This window comes from Chelmon rostratus, chromosome 18 (assembly GCF_017976325.1).
Source record: "Chelmon rostratus isolate fCheRos1 chromosome 18, fCheRos1.pri, whole genome shotgun sequence".
Classification (NCBI taxonomy): Eukaryota; Metazoa; Chordata; class Actinopteri; order Chaetodontiformes; family Chaetodontidae; genus Chelmon; species Chelmon rostratus.
The window spans coordinates 21,934,554-21,948,416 of NC_055675.1; the positions used below are offsets into that span (position 1 = coordinate 21,934,554).

General features: G+C 42.0%; 1 protein-coding gene across 1 annotated transcript; it reads left to right on the forward strand.

Annotated features, from left to right (window-relative positions):
- Positions 1–8,257: 8,257 nt before the first annotated feature.
- Positions 8,258–12,914, forward strand: atf3 (activating transcription factor 3). Its single transcript, XM_041958743.1, has 4 exons — positions 8,258–8,375; positions 9,663–9,921; positions 10,022–10,129; positions 10,431–12,914. The coding sequence occupies exons 2-4, from the start codon at positions 9,664–9,666 to the stop codon at positions 10,746–10,748; spliced, it is 684 nt and encodes a 227-aa protein (XP_041814677.1). The 5' UTR covers positions 8,258–8,375; position 9,663; the 3' UTR covers positions 10,749–12,914.
- The last annotated feature ends 949 nt before the right edge of the window (positions 12,915–13,863 follow it).

Sequence of the window (13,863 nt, forward strand, 5' to 3'; positions counted from 1 at the left end):
CAAACGTTAGAATCACTGGATGAGATGTTTTCGCATTTTCTGAGTCTCCAGGCTTCCGTAGTTTACAGTTATTTCGCATGTTTGGCTCAAATTAACATTTTTCTCCTCTAAGATTACAGCAGTTGAGTGTATTTGCTATTAGTGTGTTTGTGTGTTTTCAGAGTTCCGGTCGGTCAGCAGGTCGCCTTGCAGATCCGTTTCAGCAGAGATTTACCGGAATGCGACGAATCACTCAGACCGAAAGTACAAACGATCCCCGCCGGCTGCCGTAACCTTTAAAACCCTTTTAGCACATTAACATGTACAGTAAGACCTGCATTACCCGTCCATCAGTCCGCCGTGATTCACACCCCGCCCAGCTTCTCATCAGTGGCGTGATGGAGGAGGAGGAGGAGGAGGAGGGGAGGAGGAGGAGGAGGAGGGGAGGATTTCCCGGATACCCCGTGAAGAAGAAGAGCTAAAGGAGGCGAGGAGGAGGAGGAGGAAGAGCCCCAGCTTCCCGGAAAGGATGACGCAACCTGGACCAGCACGGAATGAAGAAGTAGGAAAAGAGGAGGAGGAGGAGGAGGAGGAGGAGGAGCAGTGGACAATGACAAAACGAATATATAATGATAACATTTAAATAACAAGAAAAGAAAAGTGAAATAAAATAACCGCCAGTGTGAGTGTTCGTGTTTTTGATTCTCCTCCAAATTATAAAATATAATAAACTCAAATACTAATATTTACACTTTCATTTTTATTATTATTCACAGAAGTGCTGAATGTATAATCACTATGAATATTATTCTAACATATGAATCATTCTAACATAAATATCCCATAATGTTAGATTATAAATTCATTTGGTATTAATTTAAATGAATTTATTCTATATTTTTAAATTATGTTCTATTTAATTAGTTTATGAAATAATTAGTTATGTGTGTCATATTATTTGGACATTTTACAGCAGAATTGTGTTGAATAAATGCTCATGTTTTTGTTTTTATTTTATATTTTTAGCAGCAGCTATGAACAAAAGCTGCTCTCCTCCTCCTCCTCCTCCTCCTCCTCCTCATCTTTTATTCTCAGCAGGAGCGGATTACGTCACCCTCTTTCTTTCCGGGAAATAATGCCTCTCATCCTCCCGGTGGCTTTACCGGGCACCCAGCAGGGAAGCGGGAAAAGACACCGGGAGGATGGGATGCCTCCTCCTCCTCCTCTTCACCACTTATTATCATCACCATAAGCACTTTTATTTTATTATCAGGACGTTTCGAGGTCTCGTTTAGAAATGCAGGAAATAGGAAAGGCCACTTTTCTCCAGCAATAAGAGAACAACAAATCCTTTGTTGTTAATCTGTTAATCTGAAACACTTACAGCTCAAAACCTCTTTGGGTTTTAGTTCCTCCTGTTTCAAATATATTGACATTCATCCAAAACTTCACCTCTTGCATTTTCACTCTTTAAATAAGTAGATGTTGCTTTTATTGTAGATCATGAACACAGACATCTTATAAAAGAGGAAATTTACGTGTCATGGTCGTAGCACCGGGAAACAAAGTCAAGTGTAAACAAATTTGACAATATTTTAGTTTTTCTCGCACAAAAATCCTAAAATTCACTCAGAAGCTGTATCGATAGCGTTAGTAAAATTTGAATATTTTCTCAGGGAGTTCCTGCAACCTGCTAAATGTCGAATTTAAACAGAGAGCATGTCACAGTATTTTATTCTCAATTCTAATAAAAGAAAGCTGATACCAAAAATATGAATGAAAACTGCGCCTACATTAAACGTTCACATAACTGAAACTTGACGTGTTGCTGGAAACAGTTTGGACACCGACTCACCACAGCTTTCATTTCAACTGGAGGACAGTCATCGGTTCAGTTCACTTTTATTTATACAGCACCAGCTCACAACAGAAGACCCAACAGTTCCCCCATCAGCAAGCAGCCGGCAGGAAAAACCTCCTTTTAACAGGCAGAAACCTCGAGCAGAACAGGCTCTCAGTGGCCACAGTCTCCACATCATGTGTGTCGTATACGCTGTATGTGACATTTAATCTCACAGCTTTTTCTTTCCAGTGCAGATAGAACGTATTCAGCCTTCACACAGTTCAGATGAGAACATCAGGAAGATGATGAGGATCATGAAAGAGTGGCGTGCACAGGTTCGCTGTCTTCAACGGTTATTCAGATTTGTATCCGACGGCATGAAAGGAAGGGACACGAGGGAGCAAGAGGTGACAGTGTGATTTAATGCAGCACGGTCTTATAACAAGGGAGGTTCAGGTTTAAGACTAATTTTAAGACAAGAAGATGCAAAATCATGATCATGAACATTAAATCTGAATTAAGTTTGAATGACTGAAGGTGGAAAAACAATTTCTAAGAAATGACCGGAGATGATTTGACACCGGTGAGCCATTTATGGCTTCTTTTTATTTTCACTTTCCCTTCGGCTCAGAGCGAATTCTCAGTATGAGAAACAGATTCTCATAGTGAAACTTAGAGCTTCGCCCTCACGACTGTTTTCTAAACCAACATCTGAGGCCGACAGCTCAGAAACCGAACGCAGGTGAAAGACTGGGTATGCTGGCTAATTGATGTGAAGTCTTGTGTGTGCTGCCTGCAGTTCGAATGACATGTTTTCATGCGAGACTGAGGTTCACGAAGCAGTGTGACATGATTTATTGCCCCAAAGGAAGCACAGCTTGAAAAGGTCAAAGAACGAGGGAGGAAACGGCAGCAAACTGAACACACGCTGATTCAACCCGATCAGTTCATTCTTCATCCATTCTGACAAATTAGGCAACACAGCCCAGATGTAAAAACATTCCTTTATCCATCAAAACCATTCTTACATAACCTAGAAGCAGTTTTACATCCTCATCTACTCGCTTACCACCTACTTCTGACATTTACCTCAACTTAACTGTCTTAACGGCACAGTTAGCTTAAGAGTTAGATTTCCACTTCCTGTGGCTAAATGACCTCATGTGTGAAAACGCTTTCAGAAAGTCTCGGTTGAATAAATAGGACCATCTGTTTTTCGGAGTTTTTAAATTTGGCAGACAAACACAGGAGTTTGGTGGGCGTGACGTGGGTGTGGATAGAGCTCGGTATGAAGCCCTTCAAGTATAAAAATAGAGAATGTGATATTTAACCGGCGGGTTCTGATCATATGGTATTAATAGTCAGCATGGTCAGCAGTGACTTCATGTCGCAGCATCAATCTGGATAACCACACTGACCTCTTAAACTTTTCAACACCCGTCTGCCTGCTGAGTGTGTGTGTGTGTGTGTTTGTGCATTTCAACCTACAGTATTTTCTTGGCCGTCTGTGGCTCCAAAAATAAAAAAACAACTGCACACACACGTCAGCTCTAATTAAGTTGCACAAACACCACCTTTTAAAAGGAGCGTGATGAGCGTCATCACAGGTAGCCATCACCTGAGGAGCTGCTCAATGGAGGCGCTACGATCAGCCGCCTGGAGCTGTCGTGTTGAGTTAAACTTGATTTGATGAATCTGGAAACAAGTGGCGCTGCTGACCGAAACAGACGACATTAACCTTCATTTTATCTGTTCGAGCCACTTGGATGAGTCTGAAAAAGGAATCTGAAGGGATACATCTGGTTTCTCTGGCAGGCTGGCGCAAATCCATGATAACTAACGGTTAATTTTGGCTGTTTTTCCTTTATTTTCAGTCTTATTCTGGTATTGTTTATGTTCTTAGCATTGTGTTATCTGTTGCTGTCTTCGTTGTTTTGTCTGAAACATTTCGCGCCAAGAGATTTCCAGCCAAGTGTTGGAAGGCAGCCTGCAGGCTTCCTCAGGTCTGTTCGTTGGATGGTCGGATAGCGTCAGACTGTGATTGGTCAGCTGTGCGGTGGTGAGAAGGAGCAGTATGTTTGTGAATCACCTGACAGAGGGACTGTTTGAACACACGTTTTGGGTGTAAATTAATTTCAATGGGCCATTTCCTTGTCAGACTGGACGCCAAGTGGGCTCACCTGGTTGACTGATTTACAGTGTTGTGCAAGCTCACGCGTCACAAGAGCTAGCTCAAAGTTCAGTTCACGCAGATTAGAATTAACTAGTTCATGTTCAGCTTGCAATTCAGATTTTAAAACTAAATTCATGGTCCCAAAATAATTAACTATATGTTCATTTCTCATGTTTTGTTGTGAAAGGGCTGCAGAGGCTGCAGATCTCCTCCAGTGCAGTCTGGTGCAACATCAAATTCATGGTACTTGCACTTTTTATGCATCTTTACGCTTTGCACTGCACCACATCTCAGACGGAAATGTACTTTTTACTCCACCACATTTGTCTGACAGCTTTAGTTTAGTTACTCTTCAGATTGTGATTTTTCATACCCTTCCTGTCCAGTGAAAACCATGCATCTTATTATTATTATTGCATATTTTCAGATTGAGGATTCAGCATTTCCCCACCTGAGTTTTATTCCCAGCAGTGTGGAAATCAGAATTTGTCACCACGTTATGTAACTTAAAGCTGCTATTGGTGTCGTCCACAGGACAGTATCACTGTGCATCTGTCTGCACGTTGTTCCTCATCTTCGTCTTACCGTCACTGCTGACACTTGTTCTAAAAAAACCACTGACACAGCGAGGATATACTACATTACAAAATATATTACAAAACACACACGTTTGACAACTCTGGTCACTGCAGTGTGCTTTCACATGACTCAAAACCAAAAGAAACCAGAACTAAAAACATGAACCGGCTCTCCGAACTATGACACACTGCACATATGTAGTCAATGCATTTTGCAAAGTGACACAGAAATTATGGGAAGTTCTGCAGGAAGTGAAGGCCATGAATGTATTTTTATATATGTTCAATACCAACTGCTTTGACTGAGGCTCAGACACACAAAACATGTAAAAAATCCATTCATGGCATCTAGTTTTTAATATATTTGCACACCTAAAATTGTAACTTCATTGCATGAGGCCTACGCCCTCACTGTCCCAGATTTCATCTTATCTCTAAACCTTTGACCTCAAGCTGACTTTGCTCAATCTGCAACAGGCGAACTTGAGTGTTTTCGGCTTCCACTGCACCACCTGTTGTAATTCTCAGCGGGGAAACGCCGTTTGGCTGATTATTAACTGTGGCTTTCCCAAGACACCCCAGTTATACGACCAGCACGCTAACACACTCAGGACATCAAGGATCTCCTGAATGGAAACTCAGCACTGAGGTGTTTTCAGCACCCTGTCAAGGCTTCCCTGGAAACAATGCATGAGCCAGGCTGAATGAAGACACACACACACTTGTCACACACTGACCGGACTGTCAAGGCAGTCATACTGCAAAGTCACATTTCCTGTTGTACGATTCATTCCGGGTAAAGTCATGAACGCTCAGGTACCAACATGCAGTGCTGATTGGCTAAGTTTGACATTTTACTGCGATATTTCTAAACTCCCTGAGCAACCGTCTGTTCTGAGAAAGACTTCATGAAAGTAAAAGTGAAAATTTTTAACCGTGGTCAGAAGAAACTAGAAGTTTCTAGATTACAACACTCGAAGGCTCTGAGCTTGAAATGACAGGAAATGAGTGATGAGGAAGGAAAAGAAAGAAAGAAGAGAGGGTAGAAGAGGAAAGAGCTCTGCTCGAAATTACTGCAGCCAATGAGAAAATACATCTCTAGACTCACAGCTCCTAATAAATGTATTATTACTAACAATACAGCCAGTGGTTTTAAGATCATGTCGACTTTGCTGTATTTGTATTGCATTTATATAGTGCACTGACCAATCTAAGCACTTTACAACACATGCCTCATTCACCTTCTGATTGGTGGACGACCTCCTGAACCACAGGAGCTCCACTAAATGAATTTCTTTTCCCCTGTGTCAGAACACATGGAATTCATTTTGGATGTGGGGATGGAGGAGAAATGGTCTGGCATGGATCAAAACCAGGGATGTTGCGGTTTTATTGAACAAATCTCAAACCGCGAGGCCAAACCAGGTTTCCCCAGACTTTCACATTTTTCAGCCTTTATGGCCACACGTCAACAACGTTTCCAGACGCAGCTGAAGCGCTCAGAGAAAACAAGGAAAACCGGAACAGAAAGGAAGGAAAAACGAAGAAACCTCAGGAGAAGAAATAGTACTACAGTGCTTCTCCCGCTACCATTAAATCTACGACTAGTGAAGGTTATTAAAATATTATTAAAGTGATCATACCTTAAGACGACTGCTAGTGAAGCAACACCTACAACTAGTACTACTAATATTAGCATTAATGCCACGACAAATCTACTGCTAACACTTGTATTACTAACACGAGAAAAACACTACTTCCATTTACACAAGTTGTAAAGGCTACTAGTAGTAGTAGTCCTTGTGTATCTGTGTGTGCCTGGACTGGGCGGGTCCTCCTCAATCATGGCTCACCTACACCTGATTCTGGTACCAATCAGCCGCCACAGCTGCAGCCAATCCAGGAATCAGCAGCCACAAGATAAAAACCGGGTTCTCCTCAGCAGCCTGATAACAGGTCTTGGTCACGCAGCTCTCATAGCGCTTTGTTCTTTGCTCTAGTTTTTGCCTTGCCAGCCGAGCTCCAGTCCACCACCTGGAATCCTGCTGACTCACCTCACCTCACCTGCCCGCCCGCTCCTTCCTGGATCTGATCTCAAAACATCTGAATCTGTGCCCTGCATTTGGACTCCAGATATTTACTCAGCCCCTGAACAAGAATAAGTTCAGTACATTGAAAAGCTGATACCTCTGTAGAAGACTTCTACTAATGCCACTTACTATAGTAAATGTAATACTTGTACTTGTACAGCTGCTAACGGCTTTAGCGTTCCCCTTACAGCTGCTGCGACCACCTTAATCCTGTATTTTTAAGGTCGAAAACTTCTCATTGCTCCTGTGAGGAAATCCCTGTCTGTCTCAGCAGGTGAGCAAACAAGATCAACCGATTAAGACCAATTAAGACACAGAGCAGTAGTAGATCACAGTGAAGCTGCTTGACTGCTCTAAAACTACAGTCACTTTCATTTAGGAAGAAAACATGCAAAAGCAACTTTTCTTTACCTACCAATCAGCTGATCTTCACCTCTTCATTTCATTACCAACAAATCATAAACTCGCCTAATAAATCAAGTTAAAATATGACCAGAAAATAAAAATCAGCTCAATATCAGGTAGAAAAACTAATAGAGCAGATCACAGTTCATCCATGTGTCTGTCTCTGTCCAACCTCACAGTTTTATACCCGGCTGATGAGATGCAACCACGGAATAAATAACCGTGTGTCATTCAGCCTGAACGGCATTATTCACTCGTTAGTGTGGAATGCCTGGAATGGAAATCCATGTCAGTGTCAAAACAGGGAGAGGGGATGGAGAGGAAGGGAGAGAGGGAGAGAGGAAAGACTGGAGAAAAGGAGAAAGAATAGGAGCTATGGGGAAGAACAGAAAAGGAAAGAAGACAGAGGAGAGAAGAAATAGAAGAGTGGTGATAGGAAACAAAAGAGAAAGTGACATGAAGGATGAAAAGTTAAAAGAAAACAATGGAAGGATGAAAAGGGTGTATGGGGAGGAGGAAAGAGACAGGAGAAAAGGAAAGAGGGATAGATGGAAAGGAGGAAGACTTGAAGAAGAAAAAATAGGAAAACAGAGAAAAAGTGGCAAAACAGTGATGAAGGAAAAACGATGGAGAGGAGGAGACGAGTGTGTAAGTAAGAGAAAAGGGGGAGGAAAGAAAAGAAAAGAGGAAAAATAAGGAGGATTGAATGATAGATGGATCTGGATGGAAGAGAGTGGGAAGAACAGGGAAAAGAAGAATAGAAAGAACAATAACAAGGGAAACAGATGAGACAGAAAAAAGAAAGACAAGAGGAAATGAAGAGAGAGAGAAGTAGAAATAAAACAGAAAAAGGGCCAAAATAACGATGGAGGCATTTAAACGGGAGAGAAAAAGAAAAGAAGGTAAAGAATTAAAGGAGTGAGGAAGAGGAAAAGTCTGGGAGTAGATGGAGGAAGGAGCAAAAGGGGAGGAGGGGAGGAGGGGGGAAGCCTGTCCTGTTATGGCAGAGCAGCTCGGGGTTGCATCATCGCAGGATAAGCCTTCTATAAATAGGATGACGTCACCCCCCCGGCTCTTCCTCCACCCTCACCTCCTCCCTCTCTAGTAACATTCCTGGTTGCGTCACGACGCCACGCCTCCGCCAAGTCAGTATAAGAGCCGGTGATGCAACGCAGCGGCCACAAGCGCAACTTTACGCACCAGCGGGAGGAGACGCGGAAGAGTAGTGAAGCGGCTCAGCTGTAAGAGGAAGGTTTAGTTTTCCCCGCGTCCAGTTCGTCTGATCCGGACTCTCAGAGCTTTAACAGGTAGGTCGGACTTTTGTCTCCGGGAATGAGGTTTGTTGAGGCGGTGTTGGGGCGGTGTTGTCCCGGTTAGTGAAGCGCCGGCGCTCCTCCGCGCTCCGCTGTCCCGGGACACTTTCCTGAAACTTCTAAACTGCTTCTAACAGCGAATGAAAACAGGAAAGAGACTGAGAATAAAGAAGAGAAAATGGCTCAAATGAAACAATGACTGAAACAAATCTGTTATTTAACACTTAAACTCAGTAACGGTTAACTGATGACAGTATATCTGGTCGGCTCGCTTTCTGTGTTGCATTTTACTAACTTTAATTCCAAAAAACAGAAACCTGCGAGTTCCCAATTAAGGTTTTTCTTAATTTATAGTTAGTTCAATCACTTTATTTTGTTTTTGTTTTTTAAAACTTTGGAGATCATGACGAAGATTTTGAGTTTCAGCTAAATGCTGGAAAACAGCTGAATTCATTCACACACATTTTAAATTATAAGTAGCAACACCTGAAGGATGTTATGGAAATAAAATGAATTATTAAGTATTTTTTAAAAAATGACTAGAACTAGAAATATTGTATTCAGAATAACTTTTGAGCATCTATTCATTTCTAAAAGTGATTCTGTGTAACTTTACATGCGTGCGTTAAATGAATGTGTTTGTTTTGATCTCACAGAGCTGATGTGAACATCTTATCAAGCTGTCACTCATATGAGTCACTCCTCTGTTTACATAACAAACATCCACACCTGTAATAATTCTCTTTAACTGTTTATGGCATTTTTCCAAAAGGCCAATATTTGTTGAAGTTCAGGTGGTGGCAAAGTAAAGCGTGTTTTTACTCTATAATTACTCCCCCCTGCCTCCTCATGCTGCCTTAGATAACCCTCAACCTCAACACTTAAACACAAAACTCATCCTGCAACTTTTGTTCTGTATGTTATCATTGTTGTGCAATGTTTGAGCTCTGTGTCATTATTACCAAGCAAAAAACTGTAACCCTAATATCTCCAAAAGTCAATTTAAATTAGTTTATAGTGACTTTAAAATGCCTTTAAGTATTTTTAATCTCCCATAACATTACTACAATAACTCTTTATGTGTTTGTGCTACTTAATATCTGGATAAACTGACTGTTTTAATCCTTTGTGTTGTAATAACGTGTTCCCGTATAACATCCTTGTAAGTTGGATTATTTGTAGCTGCAGTTTTTAATGTCTCCCTTGAGCAAACAGACCCTCATTAAGATCTCAGAGACTCTGACTGACATGCTAATAATCAGTGGACTCTTGTGTTTGCAGAATGATGCTGCAGCACTCGGGTCCCTCGCTGGCTGACATCAGCTGCTCCGCCCTGGTGCCCTGCCTCTCTCCGCCGGGCACGCTCACCCTGGACGACTTCACCAATTTCACACCCATCGTGAAAGAGGAGCTGCGGCTGGCCATCCAGTCCAAGCGGCTGTCCAACGGGCTCAGCGCCGACATCAGCTCCGACGGCGCCAGCTCCACCTCGGACCGAGCCTCGGAGCACCTCGCCAGTGGGTCCGGAGTCAAGAGAGAGGTGAGGATGAGGAAAATGTGCCACCTGTGTTTTCTGATACCGACTGTGAAGTTTTTTAGGGACGACGTATTGATGGTTTATGTGTCTCTCTGGTTTTCAGGCGACTCCTCAGGAGCATGATAGGAGGAAGAGGAGGAGGGAGAGGAACAAAATCGCTGCTGCAAAGTGCCGCAACAAGAAGAAGGAGAAGACAGAGTCTCTGCAGAAGGTACTTTTAAACTTCTGTCACGAAAATAAATTACAGATGTCTGTCTCAAGGAAAAAATATGTTTAAAGTCTTAAAATGCATCAAGAAGTTTTGAACGAGTAAATCTACAGATTCAGGAACGTCCTGATGAAGTAAAGGTGTAAATAAAGTTTTATAGCTTAGTTGCTCCTGTTCAGAGAAGCTTCTGTATTTTGTGTATTTTTCCATATGATCTTTGGTGATTTTCAACATTTTTAGATCGACCAAAGTACAACAAAGCTTAAACATGCACATGAACATTCACCCTCTCTGTCCTCTGCAGGAGTCCGAGAAGCTGGAAAGCGTCAACGCCGACCTGAAGGCTCAGATCGAGGAGCTGAAGCAGCAGAAGCAGCAGCTGGTCTACATGCTCAACCTGCACCGGCCGACCTGCATCGTCCGAGCCCAGAACGGCCAGACGCCCGAGGACGAGAGGAACCTCTTCATCCAGCACATCAAAGACAGCACCTTACAACTCCACAACCTCACCTCCTCCTCCACCACCACCACCTCCTCCTTGTCCACATCCATCTCCACAGTAGCAGCTCTAGACGCAGGATTTCTGACCCTCGATCACATTGAGCATCCCAGTCTCCTATAAGCGACCGGGTGTTTTTGCCGCTTTTCTAAGACTTGCGATGCTTCCACCTGCTGCCATCGATGTAGCGCAGAGTGTTCGAGAGGCAGGTGGAGCCGCTACATAGACTTATGACCTGAGAATGACAGTGACGTATAACAAACGCCACCTTGGGATGACCGGTTTCACTCACACAGCTGCTAGAGAGAGAAAGAGTGGCATAAAGAGACCTCAGCACCTCCCCTGAAACCATAGCTGCTGATTGGACAGGAAGTGACACGTCATGGACATCACCTTGACATGTATTATGTTTTTGTTTTGTTTTTTTAACATTAAAAACGGTCAGGGCCAAGGACAGATGCTAATGCACTAAAAGACAAAACAAAGACACCAGTTGCTTTTTTTAATTTACTAGTATTCTGGATAGATGAGAGTCTGATTTAGTGTCTGATTTTTGTACCAAAGCGGGATTTCAAGGTGATCAAGGCACATAATTTAACTGTTCACTGACAATGAACGTAGACGCAGATTGACCGTGTGAGTGTGTACAGGAATTTAAGTGTGTTTGAGCTGCAAGTCACTGACTTTAAAAAAGATGTTGTTTGTGCTTAGTGTATGAAACATGGTATATTTATTAAGTAACTGCTGTATGACATGTCATTGCCGTATCGACCCTGTTTGCTTGTCATTTATCCAACGTGAACGACTAAATTTGCTGCTACTACTAACCACTCAGGACCTACGTTCGCTTTAGAAGTCGATTCAATGTTGTTTTTATTGCCCCATTTAGGAGCTGATCTCTCTAAAAGTGTGAGTACAAGTCAGGTTGTTTGCTGTCAGTCAGGGTAGCAGTAGCAGTCACAAAAGGGAAATGTACTTTGCAGGCAGGGTTTCCAATATCTGCACTTAATGAGAAAAGCATAGTAAAAATTACAGTATAATTATGTATGCAGACGATACCTTACTTCTTCTTAACAATTTGAAATTCAGTGGCAAGCAAAATTGCCCAAAAAAAAGAATACTGTATATAATTTCACGAATCCACTTTATTTATCACTGCGTTCCCTCTTAAACAGAATTAGTGTTGCTTTTTACATCCTCTGTGACGATGAAGCTTCACATGTACGAGTGTTATTTTTCAGACATGTTGTTTTCTACCTAAAATCTTGTATATTGTATTGACTGTGCATTAACTCTGTGCTACTGTATGTAAACACCGGATGCCTCCTTTGGTCTTGACAGAGCAAAACAAAAGAGATTGTTATTTTTTAAAGTGTATTTTATCAATAACAGTTGGTTTGGAAGTTGTATTCACTAGATATCATTAGCTAGGTATCAGAAGTGTTGCATCAGCTTTCGGCTGGTCCTTTAACACGCTTGACTCTGAAGTTATGGAAGATGATGTGATATTACACTGTGTGTTAACTGTGTGAACTCTATCAGTGTCCAGGCTTCAACTCACTGCTACATATTTGTCCCTCCTTCCACTCCTGTTTCCCCTCTGTGGCCTGTTTGCTATATGGTGAAATCAACCCTCAACAGAAATGTGGCTTATTGCGCAAACAGAAACTGAGTAACGACAAAAATTAAGAAACTTTTTTCTTGTCAAATAGTGATCATAGAATCAATCCTTGATTAGTATTTGTCCATCAATAGACACTGAAACCCTCCATCATTCAAATTCACCCTACAGCAAACACATCAAAAGACTCTGGTTGACAGGATTTGAATTATTGCCAGTAAATCACAACCCTTCACCAAGCAGTCTGAATGCTGAACATCACGTTAGCATCATCTTGTCGTCTGTACGCAGCACACGTTTGCATGGTTTATATTGTTCGTCGTACAATGGAAGCAAAAACCTGGAGAGTCGCATGGTTAAAGGGACGCAGGCGTCTGTGTGTTCATAGTGTGTATGTTGTTTTTCGGTGGTTGAAGTTGTTCATTGTCCCTTTGCTAGATAGCTAATAGGCACTCAGTTCGATGTGTATGTAGTCTATCGTGCCTTCTTCTACTGGAGGCTGTTTTCTTTCTGTAGCTGCTCAACTGTTGGAGCATCATAGCCTGAATGGCTGAACTGTAGGCTGTCAGGTACGACTGCACTGCTACTACCAATGTGTACTTCCATCTTTGTGATCTGTCAACTTTTGTTTTTGATACTTTGTTAATTAAAATATGTATTGCAAAAGATATGCCGGCACTGTGACGGTCAGGCTGTAGTGTAATACTGAAGCGTTGCTAATGTTATAGCCACTTCTCATTCACCCACAACACATATTCTTCATCTGATAATATTTTTATTAAACAAAGTACGTTTGGAGTTGAGATAACAGGCGTAAATATTTTATTAGCACCCTCAGCAGCTGTTGGCTTCTGTTTTACTTAAAGAACTACAAATACACCGAATTTTCACTCGGTTACATCAGAAACAACCCTGCTACTGCTTATTAAAAGAAAAAAGGAAAATATATGAACATATATTTATTTAGATTTATGAGGAAAACACTGTTTTCTTGGAATGTGCTGTATATTAATTAGAAAAGGCATGCATTCCCAGGCAAACACAGGGAGGCAGCTATCAGAGGAAGTGCATTTTTAATTTAGTGAGTCATCCCTTCAGGCAATTCCTGCTTTTTCACACATAGAGATCTTCATAACATAAACATGAGTTCACCCACAAACTTCCTAGATCAGCTCAGAGCAGCTGTGTCTGTGCCGAAGAGAGGGACAAGACTGGACATGTCAGCTGCTCAGAGACAGAGACAGAGACGTGTCCTGTACCAGCTCAGCAGACAGGGCTGAATGTTTGTTATCTGTGGAGATGAGCTGTGAAATACTGCTCCAGTAACTGCAAACCCACGCAGACTAATGTTCCCACGGAAATGTGCGCAACACGCCCTGAACGAATGGAAATACTCAACCAAAATGGCGTCGAGCATTTAAAAACATCAACTCTTCGACGACTTGTCCAAACATCATTGACCAAATCTGGTGAAAACTCACTGAAATTCACAAACTGCTGGAAATAAAAAATGGTGGAAAATCTGTTCAAGCAAATTTCCTGTTTATCTTCCGTTTCTCTCAGAAAGACGCTTCATCTGTTCATGTGCGACCGCCGTATGTGCATGTTAGCCATTCA